The 18,355-nt window shown below is 39.0% G+C and overlaps 1 protein-coding gene across 2 annotated transcripts in view; it reads left to right on the top strand.

Moving 5' to 3' along the window:
* Positions 1–18,355, top strand: part of LOC108709380 (calcium/calmodulin-dependent protein kinase type 1G) — a 62,456-nt gene that overhangs the window by 21,962 nt on the left and 22,139 nt on the right. For both annotated transcript variants that reach the window (XM_041583710.1, XM_018249149.2), the window contains exons 2-4: positions 2,604–2,677; positions 7,601–7,659; positions 9,764–9,881. In XM_041583710.1, coding sequence (XP_041439644.1) covers positions 7,623–7,659; positions 9,764–9,881 — 155 coding nt within the window. In that variant the 5' untranslated portion in view covers positions 2,604–2,677; positions 7,601–7,622. The remainder of the gene's footprint in view (positions 1–2,603; positions 2,678–7,600; positions 7,660–9,763; positions 9,882–18,355) is intronic.

Here is an 18,355-nt window from a genome sequence, read left to right as displayed (position 1 = left end):
AGAAGTCAGTGGGTGTTGTCCTAGGCAGAGTTTTTTTGAGATTGTAAACTTACAAATAAGAATATTTCGTTTTTTTCACGATTGTATTCAAAGTTTTTATATATGAATTTTTTTAAATAACTAAACAGACATTCTATTTTTTTTTTTTTTAAATTATGAGTTTACTCAAAGTAGAAAAAACCCTCTAAAGCCTCACAAATGAGATTTTTGATAAATAAGCCCACTAATGTATGATATTTTAACATGCACAGTTTGAACTGGTTATTATAATACCCAGCACCAGCGTCTATGCTAGCCCAGTGAGACCCATGGTTAAATTGTCTATTCAGTAGTACTGAGACATAAACAGAGTTTTCTGTACTCTTATTGGTGGAATGACTGATGGAACAGTTTTCTCTCTTCTGCTAAGATCATCAACGTAAACAGAAGCAGTTTGTTTGCTCTCCTATGGATGGATTCATCTGGTATCCCGAGTCAGCACAATACCAGCTTCTATTATCTCTTTGTGGGTTTATTTAAGCAGCTTTCCATTTCCTCTTCTCTGTGCACGTGTATAAACAAGATGCTGAGAGTGAGACACATGGGGGTAGATTTACTAAGCTCGAGTGAAGAATTCGAATGGAAAAAAATTTGAATTTCAAAGTATTTTTTTTTGGGTACTTTTTTTTTGGGTACTTTGACCATCGAAATTGGTCAACTTCAATCGAATGATTCGAACAATTCAAAGTAAAAATTGTTATTCACTATTCGACCATTCGATAATCTAAAATACTGTCTCTTTAAAAAAAAAAACCTACAACTACTTTGCCACTTTAAACCTACCGAGGTGCAATGTTAGCCTATGGGGACCTTCCCCAGCTCTTTTCTAAGTTTTTTTTTTTTTGATAGAATAAAAATCCTTCGATCGATAGATTAAAATCGTTCAATATATTGCACTGCTCCTGTAGTTATACAGGAGCAGTAACCAGCTCCATGTTGTAGCTCCCACCCTTCCCAGCTACTGTATAGTCAGGTGATCCCACTGTAAGTTTTACTTTGAAAGCAGCTAGTAAGTTGCAGGTAAAACTTATTCCCTTTGTAAAATGTATAATGAAGCAATAGAATTCTTAATGAATCAGATGCAATTTGAGTGTAGGACTGGCCAGATATTGGATGGCTTTGACGTAGTTGGCCAGCTTAAATATTGCAATATATTGACAAACAATCCCTGTTTTGTTTAAATAAGGCATTTTTCAGTAGCAGTATGCACAAAATGTCTCTGTCTTAAATATATTGATAATGGGTTGAGTGCAGAGGACTTTTGTATAACACACAGAGCCGTAATTCAGTCCAATTCAGTGTGGGCTGCTTTATTTGTAGCCGTTCACACAGACAGCATGAACATAAGGTTTCAGCAGGTTGAAATAAAGCAAATAAAACTTATCACAGTCCAGCACTTACTGATTCAGCTCAGTGTCTGGTGTGCAAAGCAATGGCTCCAGGCTTGTATTTTAAACAGGCAAATCTGTAATAATATCTGTGTCACACTCAGCTTGAGTTCACAGCAGGCTCCTCACACACACTGAAATTAGACACCTGATTCATTAATGGGTAGGTGGCTAACACCACACACAGGTCAGTCTGGAGTGGAATGGAAGGCCCGTCCAGATCCTTTCCTCCATTACAACCCTGGATACCCTAAAGTAGAAAAACAATGCAGTTTCTTAACTGCAATATCCTTCATCCAGGGCCCTTTACCCCGGAACTAACATACATTTTCCTTTTACCACAATATATATACTTCCTTATAAACGGTGAGTTCTGATGTCATTTTTGTGACATGACTCACTGAAACATGTGTATTATAATAAATAAAGTATCCCCAGTTGCAAAATATGGTCATGAAACTCCTCGGTAACTTATAATATCCTTTTATTTTACAAGAGGGGGTACTTTATTCACTATATATATATATATATATATATATATATATATATATATATATATATATATATATATATATATGTATGTATATACATCTCCATCGTGGACAGCACTCCATAATCAATCAGACTGAGCAAAACATTAAATCTTTGAAAGGTTTATTGGTGGACCAACGTTTCAATTACGCACAGGAATCTTCGTCAGGGTGAGACGAAGATTCCTGTGCGGAATTGAAACGTTGGTCCACCAATAAACCTTTCAAAGATTTAATGTTTTGCTCAGTCTGATTGATTATGGAGTGCTGTCCACGATGGAGATGTTTGTAAAAGTTTTACGGCCTGGCACCCAGCATTTGGATTACTCTTTTGGTTGTGCGTTCCTATTTCAGTTATATATATATATATATATATATATATATATATATATATATATATATATAAAATATATTTGTATTCTGTATATATTGGAACGTGCGAAGTAGAATAAAAGGTTAATATTTCAGACCTGTAATGGGGATATTCACTGACCTTCTCCAGTGTCCCTTACACCTTTAACTGACACATGTAAGGAGATTTGAATTGTACAGCTTTGTATCTTAAGATCACATGCTTGTTTCGTTCCTTGTCTTGTGCTCATCTAGCTAATCTGGAAACACTCTCTCCCCTCCTCTTTTCTAATAGGAAACTTTACCCAAGCTTTGCCAAGTGAGGCACTGAACTGCAACCACAGACAAGCCTCTTGTACCAGACGCCAGGTAAGCAAATTCCCAGGCTCCTACCATCTTACAATTGCCTTTTATTATCTTTTCTGTAGTGTTCATGAAAGCAAAATATGTAAAAATAATACTGTTTTATAAAAGAAATGCTATGGCTGTAGAGAAGCTGTGCCATTTTATACTCTATTGTGCAGTGACATGTTTATAATAAGTGCTGCTGTGTATTAAGATCATTTCTATACTAGGAACTTTAAAATTAAGCATTGTATTATTTCAGCAATTCCTATCCATTTCCAGAGGGCACCAAGCTTGACTTTAGAGTTTTTGATGTGCCTCCTCCGACGTAACATCCTGACTTGCTTGAAAGGTTTTTGGGAGCCATTAAGAACTCGGTCTGGTCAACTTTGCAGTTGCAGTATTTAGGAGTATGTGTATATTCTCTTATATAAATAATGCTATTAAAAAAAAAACCATACATTTTTTTTCACTTTCCAAAAAAAAGAAAACTAGTTTCAGCTGCAATGAGGTTCATTTAAATTATTAATGTTTCAAATAGTCTTCTTAGCATATAATTCTAATATGTTTGGGAAGAATAATACAATATGTAGGAAATATAAATTTAAATTAAAGGGAATGTCAAACCAAAAAATTATTTTTGCCTAATAAAAGAAAACATAATTCTAAGCATCTTTGCAATATACATGCATTATAATTTGAAGCTATTTGTATATGTATTGCTATTGAAATCAGTGTATGTCTGTCCCTTAACTGCTGGGGAACTAAAGTTGGCCAGACACAAAGATACAGTCGTATGACACAAAGATACAGTCGTATGAAACTTCTTTTTTGGATTGTCAGTGGGCTCAAAATAATAATCCTGGCATTTTTGTACCACTGTGATCAGTCGTTTAGTCAGTCAGACTAGTCACAAGACTTCTGTCGGCTAATGATAATACAATCAAACTGAAGAGACCACTACAAGCTCACCTTCCAATAAGCTGTTCCTTTACTTCTTTGCAGGTGCTCAATCCACAGTATCCCCATTGCTCAAACACATATCAAGGCCAAAAAAAGGACGGCACTCTGATCAAACAAAGAGCAGGTTCATTGCATTCTCCTGCAGGGATATGACTAAGGGATTGAACCTCGAAACGTGTAAGGCATAAGATCCCTGCAGGAGAATGCAAAAAGATCTTTGTTTGATCGGAGTTTCGTCCTTCCTTTGGCCTTGATGTGGGCTAATGAAAATATCTTGGCACTTATTGGCTATCTGACATCCATGGGTGACTGCCACTACTATTTTAGACACAGAACATTGTTTGATTTATTTTTCCTACTTTTGTTAATCTAAATGGTTAGTTGTAGATCGTTACATTGAAATGAACAATCTTTCGTCGTACAAAGAATAAAATCTGCACGTCTATGGCCAATTTAAGATTTTGCAACATTGTTTAAAAAGTAATAACCAGGAGTTAAGCAAATGCTGCTTTCAATAGCAATTGTTTTTACAAATAACTTTAAAGTGAAAATGAAAATGTAATATAAGCCTCGTCATACTGAAATAAGAAACCTTCTAAATACAATCAATTAAAAATTCTGCATTGTTTCTGAAATAATCAAGTTTTATCTTCACTATCCACCTCTCAGCATCGGTTTCTCTTCATTCTGTCTTCTTGCAGGAATTGGGTATCAGATAATCATTGATAGTTAAATCCAACATATCTTATAGGAGGGCTTCCTTTCCTAACAGATGAATTAGAGCTCACTCAAATAACTGATTCCAGTACAAACAAAATCTAACAAAATAACTGCCTCTTGCACAAATCCTGCATGTAGAGAGACAGGATTTCTGGTGATTTTAATAGAGTGAGCTCTAATACATCTTCTAGGCAAAAGGACCCCCCATAACATATATTGGATCAATGAATATCTGACACCCAACTGCTGCATGAATAAAAAAACAGATGTTGAGAGAGGAATGGTGAAGATATTCACTGATTATTTCAGAAACAGTACAGAATTTTTAACTGATTGTAGTTAGAAAGTTTTTCATTTCAGTAGGCTGAAGCTTATATTAAATTTTCATTTTCGCGATAGTTACACTTTACAAGCACTACGTTTTTTAAAATTTATTAATATATTTTTATATTGAAAAGTTTACTTTTATTAGTCAGTTGGTGTTGGCTTGCCCTTTAGTTGCAGGGTTTTTTTTTTTTTGGAAGATGCAGGACTTGCAGGACTATGTAGACAGATTGGGCATAAAAGTGACAGATCCATTCTGCTTATTACGCTACAACACAGAATATTTACACTATTCCCAGCACCCTACAAGTACATGTGCGCTGAACGCCTTATGTGTACATGTCCTAAAGAATTTAGAACAGATCACTACTTCTGAAGTGGAGGAGAAGTCTTCAGAATTGTTGATTATTTAAAAAGAGCACTCAATCTATAATTATATATCTAGCTATATCAGTGGAATAATATTTATCAAAGTCCGATTTTATCTCAACATTTTGTGCTACAAACTCCGATAAAATCCGCTTGGTTTTTTTTTTTACACTTATTACATTTTCCCGAAAATTTGCTTTGCTGGGAAAAAAAAAATAGATTTTCAAAGGTTTTTTTTTCGGATTTTTCACCCGAAAACTTTTTTTCCAAATACTCTGAAAACTTCAGGGTATTGCACGAAACCCAGCGCACATCAAAAAATCATTGGGACTTCTCCCTTTGACTTATATGCAGCCTAGACAGGTCTAGGATGCTGGATTTTCTGATTCGGACTTTTCTATCCTCAGGGTTTAGTAAATTCCAAAAAATTTGTGATTTTTTAAAAGTCAGATTTTATTAAAAAAAAAATCACAATTTTTTGGGGGATTTTCGCATTCAGAGTTTAGTAAATAACACCCTAAATGTTAGAAGATCCCTCTGCAAAGTCACTGAACTTGGTTTTAAAACTGGGCTGTACCTCCTTGGTCCCTCAGCAGTCGCAAGGTCTGCTTCCTCTGTTATGCCCTTTATCTGTACTAATTTTATTATGTGCTGGGATTAGCAGTAGTTTGTGTCAATAAATATGCTTAGTAATAATCCATCAAACTACTCTCTATATTCTACCCAACAAGTAAACCGTTTACATTGCTGTTTAATTGCAAGGACTAATTAACATCAGCGATTACAGTGGTCCTTATTAATGATTACAGCTGGATAACTATATCATTAACTAATAGCAGATGACAAAAAGCAATGATTTCAAATCTAACTTCAAAGAGAAGCATTTAAACAAAATAAAAATTTGACCTAGATAATAAATGATATTTAATAGTCATGAATTAATGATTTAATGATAAAATCAAGAGAATAATTTAGCTAGTGCATGTTTTTTTCCCTCTGTATTAAAACATAACCATGTGACTACTGAACATTTAATGATTATTGTTTTGCATACAGTTTGCGTGTAGCACAGTATGATGTTCTTTCTAGAGATAGTGCTGCTAAACAGTATTTGAGGAAATCAATATCATTTATTTCTCTCATATGAAAATAACATGCCTAGATAGTCATAAGCTTTCTCATTCTACTTTAATGAAATATTTGGTATATCACAAATTGCCCATAATTTGCTCAAAATAAACACATGGGCATTAATATAAGGTACAGGTATGGGATCTGTTATCCAGGGGCCTTCTGCATAACAAATCTTTCCATAATTTATATAAACATTAAATTAACCCAATAGTTTGCTTCAAATAAGTATTATTTATATATTAGCTTGGATCAAGTACAGGATATATGGATTAATTGGATAAAATGCAGACTATGGGACAGAATATTTCTGTAATTCAGAGCTTTTTAGATAATGGATCTCATATGTGTATAAAGAACTGCCTTACAGTTGGCTAGGACTGGTCAGTGCAGGATGAGAGAAGGCTTTGGACAGTAATTCGCCTGTGGTCCCGAAAGGTTACATTTGCTCATTGTTAAAGAGAATTATGGTCCTTTGTTGATTTCCTGTCTCGGAGGATAAGTGGAGCACAAATTAGCCACGTGCAGGATGAATACATTTACAGATTAAGAGGTGCATTTTGTATAATAAAGTGCATTTCTAGTGATTTGCTGTATACTGAGCTGTTGATAACACTCCATAAGTGGTGGATTATTAAACCCAGTATAGCTTTAGTTTGATTCTAAATTGTATTTTGCATTTTTAGTTTTCTACATGCAACTGAAAAAGTTGCCTCAAATTGTACAAGAAAAGCTTGGGCTGAAAAGATCAATAGTACAGTATAGTATCATTTTTGCCTACATTTATGTTCAAATTTAAGCAATTAAAATAGAAAAACACCCTGGAATTAAAGTTATTCCTCCCTCTATTAATAATAACAGCCAATTGCCCCCCCCATTTAAAATATTACACAAGAGATGTAATAATTATATGTATTGCTGTTTTTAAGATCACATTAGAAAATACTATATTAGTTAGAAGAACAGGGGACTGATACATGGTATTAACAGTGGTAGTTACAACATAGCATACTCCAGAGGAATGTTATAAAGGAAACTACTGAAGAATTCGAAAATAGGCACCTGCTTTGAGACCACTGGGAGAAACATACAAGGGTTTGGTGAGCAACATGTTGGTTGAGAGCCACTGGTTGGGGATCACTGTTGTAAAGCAAATTGCAATATTATCAGTCATGGATAGAATCCTGATAATCTAGTAAAACTGATACGTGATCAAAGTACAGCTCATACTAATTTGCCTTCAAGCTGCCCCCACGCACCTCTCCGGCTGCCTAGGGAACAGTCTCACCGTTTTGGAGCATCTGTGAAAATGTTCAGAAATCATATTCCTGCAGTGCTGTAAATGTACCTGTTTTCATCCTCCTCTCTGTCATTAACCTGAACGGCTGTTCAGACTATAACATATAAGTATGTTTAAGATGGTGACACTGTCTCTTTCAGGTTGGCTCTGTCAGAAGCTGAAATGCCAAGTGCCAAACTGACTGCGTTCTCCCCAGTTGGTGAGTTTGTTTTCTAAGTAAAAATGTAGAAAAGCTAAAGCACCTGCTCATCTCGCGCTTAGTATGACTCAGCTTAACTAAGTGGCGACCCTGCAGAGTTTGGCCTTAAATGCATCATATCCACCAAGACTTTTTTACCTGATTCATTTTTTTTTTTTTAATGCTGCTGCAGTAACAGGCAGATTCATTTGCTCCATCTACCCACTCAGTAATTGACACAAGAGGCTGTTTTGCACTTCATTAAAACCCAATTGCTTCATGCTGATTTTCGACAACATCCACAGGAATGAAATAGAAAAGCAGCCGCGCAGAACTGATGATGGCATAAATATGATATACTTTTGTAGAAGATAATTCTCTCCATAAATAAAATGATTGTTAATAATTTTAGAAATTCAAATAAAGGAAATTAGAATTCTACAGAATTCATGTTTTTTTTTTTAATCAGGTTGAATACTGAATCCTCCACAGAAGATAAATGGCAAAGGATTTCAAAAATTCACCTGAATAAGAATTTGTTCTTACAGGTCTTATAAGTATAAAGGTTTTATAAGTCTGAAGGTCGGATTTGTTTCTGAATGCTAAAAAGTACCTTATTTACATAAAACCCCTTTCCCTTGCTCAGACTTGATGCATTCACTCACATAAAAAAAAAAAAGGGGTGGCTGCATTTTGGTTTCAGGCAAATCCTCTGGAATACATGATGGTTTGTATGAATCCTGGTTTAGATCTATTTCTTTAGTTCTGTTTTTGAACATTTCCCCAGTACAGACTTTTCTCCAGCTTTGGACTGGGGGCCTGCTGTCTCAGGGGCCCCCCACACAATCCCGCAGGTCCCCCAGCCGCAAAGTCCTCTTTATGCCACCTACTGGCCGACCCTTCCCCCCCACCTGCACTCAAGTTTGCGCGTAACTTTTTATGTCGTACAAATACTGCCGGTGTCTTGGAGAGGGAGTGCAGGGATCAGGTCTGGGCTGGCAGGGCCCAAAAAGAGCCGGGGGCCCACTGGGTTTTTTCCCGGAGTCCAGCTGTCCAAGTCCGACTCTGTCCACTACAAACATTTCCCCAGACATAAAAGGTCTTTTATTTCCTGGTTTAAATTTTGATCTTTTTTTTTTTTTTAAATACTGGCACTAGCTTATGTGCAATAATTGTACTGAAATATTTTTTTTTTTGTGTTGGATGCTCTGTACTTTGTAATTATTGCAAAACAAAATAAAAACTATCAAAAGCTCATTGCTCTTGAAGCGCCAACCCTGATCAGTAGAAGACCATAAATATTGTATATGGTGGTTTAACTAATACAGCAATTCTCAGCAACCTTGGGTAGACCCTTTGAGTTGACCCACTCAGTTTGTTGTTCAGTATTTACCAATCACTTTCTTAAATGTCTGCATGGTTTAATCGTTCTGAGAATTTAGTTATGTTTATGTTATCCTGATCTCCAAACACAGTTTCTGTTCTATTTCAGAAATTACCATGAGCTTTATAGTCACTTCCCCCAGGTTTATTGCCTACTAGCTGTGTTTCCCATTCTTGTGATTTGTTGTCATGTCTCAACTGTAACAGGCAGGAGGCATTGAACAAGGAAACCATGAGATTTTAAAAGCAGAATCCAAAAATTTTGATTCCGTATAGATGTCATTCTCATTTTGCTCTAATAGTGAGTTCTTTTGCCTGTCACCTTTGTGTGCTACGTCTAGCAGTGGAGTAACTCTATGTGACTAGGCCCCACAGCAAAATAACTTTAGAGCCCCCAAAATAACCAGAGGTTGTCCAGTTTTACCAATATATATTAAAATGACTCATTAATTAGGGCCTCATCAGGCACCTTATACCTCCTGGTCCCCCTGCAGCTGCAGGGTCTGCTTCCCCTGTAGTCATGCCCCTGACGTCTAGTATAACCTCCCAAATTTTTATATGCACAGAGAAGAACACTGGGGTGCAGAGGGATACATCACTACAGATGCAGGGTTCAAATACTTGGATAGAATAGAAAGGCCACAGGGCTCTTGTACTTTCTGTGCACATCACAATTATTTAGAATTATATGTGTTTATGACGAGATGAGGGCCTGTGACACATTTTAATTTTTTAACTGCAGAATTTACAGTGTCCGCTCTGGATAAATCAGGGCACAAAGAGGAGGAAGATGGAAGCATCTGGAAAAAGCAAACAAATAACATACGTGAAATTTTTGTGTTCATGGAGGTGTTAGGATCGTAAGTACATTGATTTCTTTATTTATTATCTCTTACTTTCATCATCAAAGAAAATAAGTTGAATGGGAAAGCACTAAAGGAATTGGTATAATGTACATCCAGTCATAGGCCCTACTCTGTAATGAAACAGCACCTGCACTTTAAGCATATTTATTCTAACATATAGTTGCATTTTCCCTGGTGTTTTCATTGTTTGCTTGTAAGAATCATATGAACATTGTATGTTTTATATAGTTATTCACAGTCATGGTTAGCAAATGTTGTCATCAGCAACACAATATAGGCAAAAATAATTTTACCTTACATTCCACATACCGCAGGTCACAGAATGGTACAGTCCAGTCAAGTGATTAATAATTAAACAAGCTTCAGCTTATCCAAAAGTTCATTGTCATCACAATTGATAATGGCATATTGGAGGGGAATAAAAAGCATTTTCTTGCCATTGATTGTGTTTCTCCTGTTGTCTGAAGAGCACAAGGCCTTAGTAAATCTATTTATACTTCAGGGTGATAATGAAATCACTAAGTGTTCAATGTGCTGTGTGGCTGAATTCAGTTGGCATCTATTTGCTGCCATCTTCTTGTTAGGAATGCCAACAATCCCATTAGTGCATTAGGCACTAAATAGAGATATTATAACAGAACCTGCAGAAGATTCCTTGAAGCATCACTAATGAAACGTAAATGGCGTAACTAGATGTAACTGGGCCCCACAGCAAATTCATATTCCGGCCCCCAACATATCTAGATGTTGTCTAGATGTTGGTTTGTTTTCCAATATATGTTTAAATTGCTCATTAACCAGGGCCTCATGGAGCCCCTAATGCATCCTGGGCCCCCTCTGCTTCCTCTGTATTTACGTCCCTGGAAATAATATAGCACCAACAATAACAACTCAACCTAGATGTGCAAACTTTGTATAGTCAGGCGTTTTATTAAGGAATACTCAGCTGAACATGTATTTATGAAGTTTGGGAAAAAAAACACATACTAGAGGGAAAACGTTATCTGTAGACAAAGAGGTGAATCAGTATGCCTCAGTACTTTATGGAGTATAAAAGCACATATATCCCTAGAAGTGTAAAGATCCTCAGGGACCAATCAGAATGGGATGTCATGACTTTACAAAGCTTAAGGAATTAGATTTAAGTAGCACTAAATACAGTTTTGTGGCAATAGATGGAGCAGAGCCTGTGGCTGCAGTGGGGACTGATAAATAAACACAATTCTTTTCATCTTTGCACCTCTCCACTACTAAGAGGCATATTTATTATTCTCTGTAAAATTACATTTGCCAAAAAAGCAGTGTAAAATAAGTGGCAAGTTTATGAAGGTGTGTGTAATTTTACGTCATGCAACCATTTTACATTTTTTTTCCTGATCCTGTAAATAATAACAACCAGTTAGAACTTATATTTTCCTATGTTTTCCTATTTTTCTTATTACATGCCATTAGAATGCTAACAAGCTCAGTGTCGGACTGGGCTGGTGGGACGCCAGGAAAAAACACAGTGGGCCCTGTCCCTCATGGGCCCCCACCTAACCAGACCCCTTCTCATGAAGACCCGTCGACAAAAAAAAAAAAAATTGGCGCCATCAGCTCATGCACGTGGTGCCATTCACGCATGAGCGCTTTCATGCGTGCGCATTGAGAGGAACGTCAGAGTAGGGAGGCCCTGGACAGCAGTTCCGGTGGGCCCCGGCCCCCCGAGTCCGACCCTGAACAAGCTTATATCTTATTGATGGTCATGTTACAACTAATCGCTCATGGCACACAGCTGCTACCCCCCATGGGCTGTACAGGTAGCATCAACCCCTAGAAGCCCATTCATTCTGAATAATAATTGGTTCTAGAGGTTCATAGAAAATCTATGCATAGGAGTATCAAAAACACCCACATGACAATATGATGACATGTCATTAAGAAAATGCTGCAGATGGATTGAATCTATTATGAGTATACAACATGCAAATATACTATGATACTAAAATCCATAGCTATTGCACAAAATGTGCAAAACATGGTCAAGACCTGGGCACTAGGACTCTGGAACTACTTCCCACCATAGTCTGGCAGCAATTGCAGTGATCTTTGCCTAAGTAACAGGAGTGCAGTCTTGGTCTTGCACCTTACTGATGAGGCACAGTCAAGATCTTAGTGGTATTTTTCAATGTTGCTAATGTACAGTAAAACAAATAGTGATATAAAGGGGGTTATTTATCAAAATCCTAATTTTTATGATTTTTTAAATAAAAAAAATCAGACCAAACTAGAATTCACGATTTGGCCTTATTTATTATCAAAAAAGCTTGATTTAATAAGTTCAGGTAAAAACTTGTTAACTTCCCAAATTGCTTGATTTTTTTAAATTTTTGCCCAAAAAGCCAGAAAAGGTCAGATTTTCAGGCTAATTCCAGCGCAGACCACAGAAACTTCAAAATAGGATAGGTACCTCTGCCATTGACTTATACACAACCTCGGCAGGTCTGATATGGTGGATTTTTGGATTTAATAAATCTTGAAAAATTTGAGTAAAAAAAAAAAACACTGAAAAATTTTGAGTTTTGCCTCAAAAAGCCCAACCTGAGTTTAGTAAATAACCCCCAAAGAGTTGCTGCATACCATACATATATTCAAATTTCCCAAGTATTACCATTAAGCTAGGTAAGTCTCCCAGCCCAAAGAGGAAATGGCTCTTTCTATGCTAAAGTCAGTGCTCTGTTCAGTTAAATATAGGGGCACTGCTAGGAAAATCCAGTTTCTAAATAATATTCATGTGGTCCTCTTGCATAACCCTCCAGGTATAATTAGGATTTCAGCTTTTCCTTCAGAAACAGAAAAGTCCCTGACTGTGGATTACTTTGAAATCTGGGGTTTAGCAGGTACACTAAATAGCACATGCCCTGTTAGGATAATCTGTGACCTTTTTTTATGTTAGATAACAATGCATCAACCTAGGTGGCCCCACACACTATTCAAAGCCATTCCCCCACGCTAATAACATGTTGGAGCTGAAACATAAAAAAAAATTAGTTTCCATGGTGAATGAGAGACCCATTCATCCATTCATGTTATTTACAGCAGAATAATATTTCATCTCAGGAGGGTTATATATATATATATAGATAGATAGATAGATAGATAGATAGATAGAGATATATATATATATATTGTAAGAGTTTGGGTAGCTGGGATCAGTTTTCCTGGGGTAACACAGCCCACGGCACAAGCACAACTCATGAGAGTATAGTCTCTTGCTGGCAGTTTATTGTCTCTTGCAGAAAAATAATAAACAAAACAAACAATTCAAAATAAAATCCTTGCCACTTAATGGGCTTCTAACTAATACAGGTCAGTTTTCCTAACTAACCAGGAGAAGGCCTACCGCCTGTCTCCCCAAAACAAAGAACATACAGGAAGATATAAAATCCCAAACCTTTTGGTGATTTCAATCCCTCTCACACAGGCAGCTTTCCTGTGTCTTTTCCCCAGCTAGGAACTCTCCACTCTGGCTTGAGCTGCCTCTTTAATTAACCACCTGAAATACATCAGTACAACTCAAAACACCCGGCTGGACTAGCAGTCCCGGAACCACTCTGTTAGGAACCTGGGGCATAAATAAGCTCCGTCCTGGACTTTCCCAGGTATCCTAGTAGTGACCTTACCACATACCCCCCCTCCTTGTTTCAACCCAATGGTTGGAACAACTGAGGCCCAACAGGAATGAACCCGGGACAGGGCATCAACATTGCCCATTTCTGACCCGGGCCTATGTTTCACTGTGAAACAGTAGTCCTGCAGCGTGAGGAACCAACGATTCACTCGTCTATTGGTCTCCTTTTGGGCCATCCATTTTAGAGGTGCATGGTCAGTAATAAGGTCAAATTTCCTGCCTAAGAGGTAATACCTTAAGGCGTCTAAGGCCCACTTTATGGCCAAACACTCCTTTTCAATCGTGGCATACTTCTTCTCACAGTCATTGAGCTTTCTGCTTAAGTACACCACTGGATGCTCTTCCCCGTTATAAAGTTGGGATAATACTGCCCCTAACCCTACATCTGATGCATCTGTCTGGACCACAAAGTCCTTTGAAAAATCTGGGGAATACAAGACTGGTTGTGCACATAACGCATCTTTGAGGGCCTGAAAAGATTTTTCTGCCTCAGGGGACCACTTGACCATGACAGAGTTTTTTCCCTTTGTTAAGTCTGTTAAGGGAGCAGCCAAGGTGGCAAAATGAGGAATAAACCTCCTGTAGTAGCCAGTGATACCCAGAAAAGCTCTAACCTGCTTCTTATTAAGAGTGTGTGGCCACTGTTGAATGGCTGCTGTTTTATTTACCTGGGGTTTTACCACACCTCTGCCAATGGTGTAACCTAAATACTTGGCCTCCTCCAAACCAATGGCACATTTCTTGGGGTTGGCAGTAAGGCCTGCTTTACGGAGGGAATCCAACACAGCCTGAACTCTGTGCAGGTGAGACTCCCAATCTGTACTGTGTATCACCACATCATCTAAATATGCAGCCGCATACTGTTGGTGAGGTCTTAATATTCTATCCATAGCCCTTTGAAACGTGGCAGGGGCATTTTGTAGGCCAAAGGGCATTACTCTGTACTGGAAAGAACCGCCTGGAGTGACAAAAGCAGTTTTTTCCTTGGCCTGTTCCGATAATGGTATCTGCCAATACCCTTTTGTTAAATCCAATGTTGTCAGATAATGAGCAGTACCAAGCCTGTCTATGAGCTCGTCTACCCTAGGCATTGGGTAAGTGTCAAACTTGGATACCGAATTAAGTTTGCGAAAATCATTACAGAACCGCCAGCTACCATCTGGCTTAGGAACAAGAACAATCGGGCTAGACCAGTCACTATTGGACTCTTCAATTACCCCTAACTCAAGCATTCTTTCCACTTCATCAGCCACAGCTTTTCGTCTAGCTTCGGGAATCCTATAGGGTTTGAGTTTAACTCGAACACCTGGCTCAGTGACAATATCATGCTCAACAACGGGAGTCTTTCCTGGGAGGTCAGAGAAAGTATCCCTATTCCTCATTAAGAATTCTTTTACCTCCTGTTTTTGGGAGGTGGACAAAGTTTCTGCAATGGTAACCTCAGGGACCAGAGGGGTCTCGTGAGTTACCTTAGAAACAGCATAGGCTGGTACTGCAATCAATGATGTCCTGTCTTTCCAGGGTTTAAGTAAATTAACATGATAAATTTGTTCTGGCTTCCTCTTGCCAGGTTGGTGTACCTTGTAATTTACCTCCCCGACTCTCTCAATTATTTCAAAGGGTCCCTGCCATTTTGCAAGGAACTTACTCTCCACCGTGGGGACCAAAACTAGTACTCTGTCTCCAGGTGAAAAGACACGTATTTTAGCATTACGGTTGTATATTCTTTGTTGGGCAGCCTGGGCTTGGGCCAGGTTTTCTCTTACAATGGGCATAATTGAAGCAATTCTGTCTTGCATTTGTGATATGTGTTCAATTACACTCCTGTAGGGTGTCACTTCCCCTTCCCAGGTTTCCTTAGCTATGTCTAAGAGCCCCCTAGGATGTCTCCCATAGAGTAACTCAAATGGGGAATAACCTGTAGAGGATTGGGGAACTTCCCTAATAGCAAACATAAGATAGGGCAAAAGGCAGTCCCAGTTTTTCCCATCTTTGTTCACTACCTTTTTCAACATACTTTTTAGGGTCTTGTTAAACCGTTCCACAAGACCATCTGTCTGAGGGTGGTAGACAGAGGTTCGCAATTGTGAAATTTTAAACAATTTACAGAGTTCCTTAGTTACTCTGGACATAAAAGGGGTACCCTGATCGGTGAGGATTTCTTTAGGGATCCCAACCCTACTGAACACATGAAGCAATTCTTTGGAAATGGTTTTAGCAGAAGTGTTGCGCAAAGGAATAGCTTCCGGATAGCGAGTGGCATAGTCCATGATCACTAAGATATATTGGTGACCCCGGGCAGATTTTAACAAAGGGCCCACCAGATCCATGGCTATTCGCTCAAAGGGTATTTCAATAATTGGTAATGGGATTAAGGGACTACGAAAATGTGGCCTTGGAGTCGAAATTTGGCAAACAGGACAGGACTCACAGTAATCCTTTACCTGCTGATATACACCAGGCCAAAAAAATCTCTGCAAAACTCTTTCGGTAGTTTTTTTCACACCCAAATGTCCCCCCATTACATGACCATTGGCAAGATCCAACACCATTTTTCTGTATGGTTTGGGTACCACTAATTGTTCAATCACCTCATTTGATTTTTTTGATACTTGGTACAGTAGATCCCCTTTTAAAGCCATGTGAGGATAGGATAACCTGAGCCCTGGCTCAATAGGTTCCCCGTCAATTATTTTCACATTTTCTCTAGCTTTTATAAGGTCAGGGTCTTTTAACTGTTCTGTACCGAAATTCTCTTTGTGTACATTCAAATCAGAGAAATCCAAAACACTGTCAATAATACCCGACTCACTGGTTTCCCCACTAGGGTTTTGACCATCTTCAGGGTCCTCCAATTCTCCTGCTAATACAGAGAAAGGGAAAGCTGGGGTTTCCTGAGGAGAATCCTCTGAACCTGTTAGTTCTGAATTTTCTATGGGCACAGGTCCTTCAACCACTGCATCAGAGCAGGGAGAAACTGATTGATTCCAGAGATCCCAAAACTGGGGAAAATCCCTCCCAATTATTGCATCATGCAGAAGGTGTGGTACTACCCCTGCAGAGTAAGTCACTGTACCAAGGCCCGTTTTAAACTTTAGGGTTGCCACAGGATACTCCCGTGTGTCACCATGAATACAAACCACACCAACCCTTTTTGACTGGAACTTAACAGGGCCTACGGAGTCTAACTTTACCAAAGTGACTAGACTACCGGAGTCTAGCAATGCAAGCAATTGTTTCCCATTCACACTCACTTTACACATTTGCTTTTCCTGAACCGGCACCGCAGTGCAGGCAACCGTAGCAAACAGGGACTGGCGTCTATTCCTGGAAGAAAAATCACATTGCATGGGATCATCAAGCAAAGGGCAATTTGCTGCAATATGACCAAAATCATGGCAACGGAAACATTTAACAGTTTCGGAATTAAACCTAAGAGTCTCAGACTTTCCAGTTTTAGATTGCCAGCCTCCCGGGTTTTTGCCAAAATTCTCTCCCTTTAAGGGTGATTTACTTTTACCACCACCCGTGTCCCCATGAACAGTCTTACCCGTTGACAGGGTGTACCTCCCTTTCAGGTGTGGAGCCCGGAACGATGCGGGAGGGGTGCCAAAGTTCTCAGCGGCAAAGTACCTTTCCACTAACTCCACAAGGTCATCTGCAGTTTTAGGGTCTCCATGGGTCACCGATTTGCGCAGGGCAACAGGAAGGGACCTCAGGTAGCGATCCAGTACCACCCTCTCAATAATCTCAGGTCCAGTCAAGGACTCTGGCTGCAACCATTTTTTCACCAGGTGGATCAGGTCAAACATCTGGGAGCGTGGAGGCTTCTCCGGGTGATAAGCCCAGCTGTATACACGTTGGGCACGAAGCGCCAGGGTAACGCCAAGGCGGGCCAGAATCTCTTTTTTCAGTTTCTCATAATCCTTGGCAGTAACAGAGTCAAGATCAAAATATGCTTTTTGCAATTCACCGGTTAGCAGGGGTGCCAAAAGACCTGCCCACTGCTCTTTAAACCAACCCTCTCTTTCGGCGGTCCGCTCAAATGTAGTGAGATATGCCTCCGGATCATCCTCTGATGTCATCTTTTGGAGGAAGCGGCTTACATTGATTTTGGGTACATTGCTATGTACTACTGCAGGTGGCTCCTGGGGTCTCTGTGCCAACTGTTGGACCAATCCTGTCAGTACCTGCCGGTCTTCCACTGCATCTTCTGCCAGCTTTTTAAACATGGCCATCATCTGCTGTTGCTGTGCCTGTTGTTGAACCATTGTCTGTTGCTGCAACTGTAGGACCAGCTCCTTATGGCGGGCTTCCGCTTGCTGCTGTGCCTGTTGCTGGGTGGCATTAGACAGCATTAACTGTTTCACAATCTCCTCCATGCTGCACAGTTCTTATGGGATAACTACCCCCTTTAATTCACAGTCTCTGCAATATTATACTGCCTTTTGTTGCTTTATTTTGTGCCAGAGCACCCTCCACCATATGTAAGAGTTTGGGTAGCTGGGATCAGTTTTCCTGGGGTAACACAGCCCACGGCACAAGCACAACTCATGAGAGTATAGTCTCTTGCTGGCAGTTTATTGTCTCTTGCAGAAAAATAATAAACAAAACAAACAATTCAAAATAAAATCCTTGCCACTTAATGGGCTTCTAACTAATACAGGTCAGTTTTCCTAACTAACCAGGAGAAGGCCTACCGCCTGTCTCCCCAAAACAAAGAACATACAGGAAGATATAAAATCCCAAACCTTTTGGTGATTTCAATCCCTCTCACACAGGCAGCTTTCCTGTGTCT

Source organism: Xenopus laevis, chromosome 2S (assembly GCF_017654675.1).
Source record: "Xenopus laevis strain J_2021 chromosome 2S, Xenopus_laevis_v10.1, whole genome shotgun sequence".
Taxonomy (NCBI): Eukaryota; Metazoa; Chordata; class Amphibia; order Anura; family Pipidae; genus Xenopus; species Xenopus laevis.
This window is presented reverse-complemented; position numbering and strand designations above follow the sequence as displayed.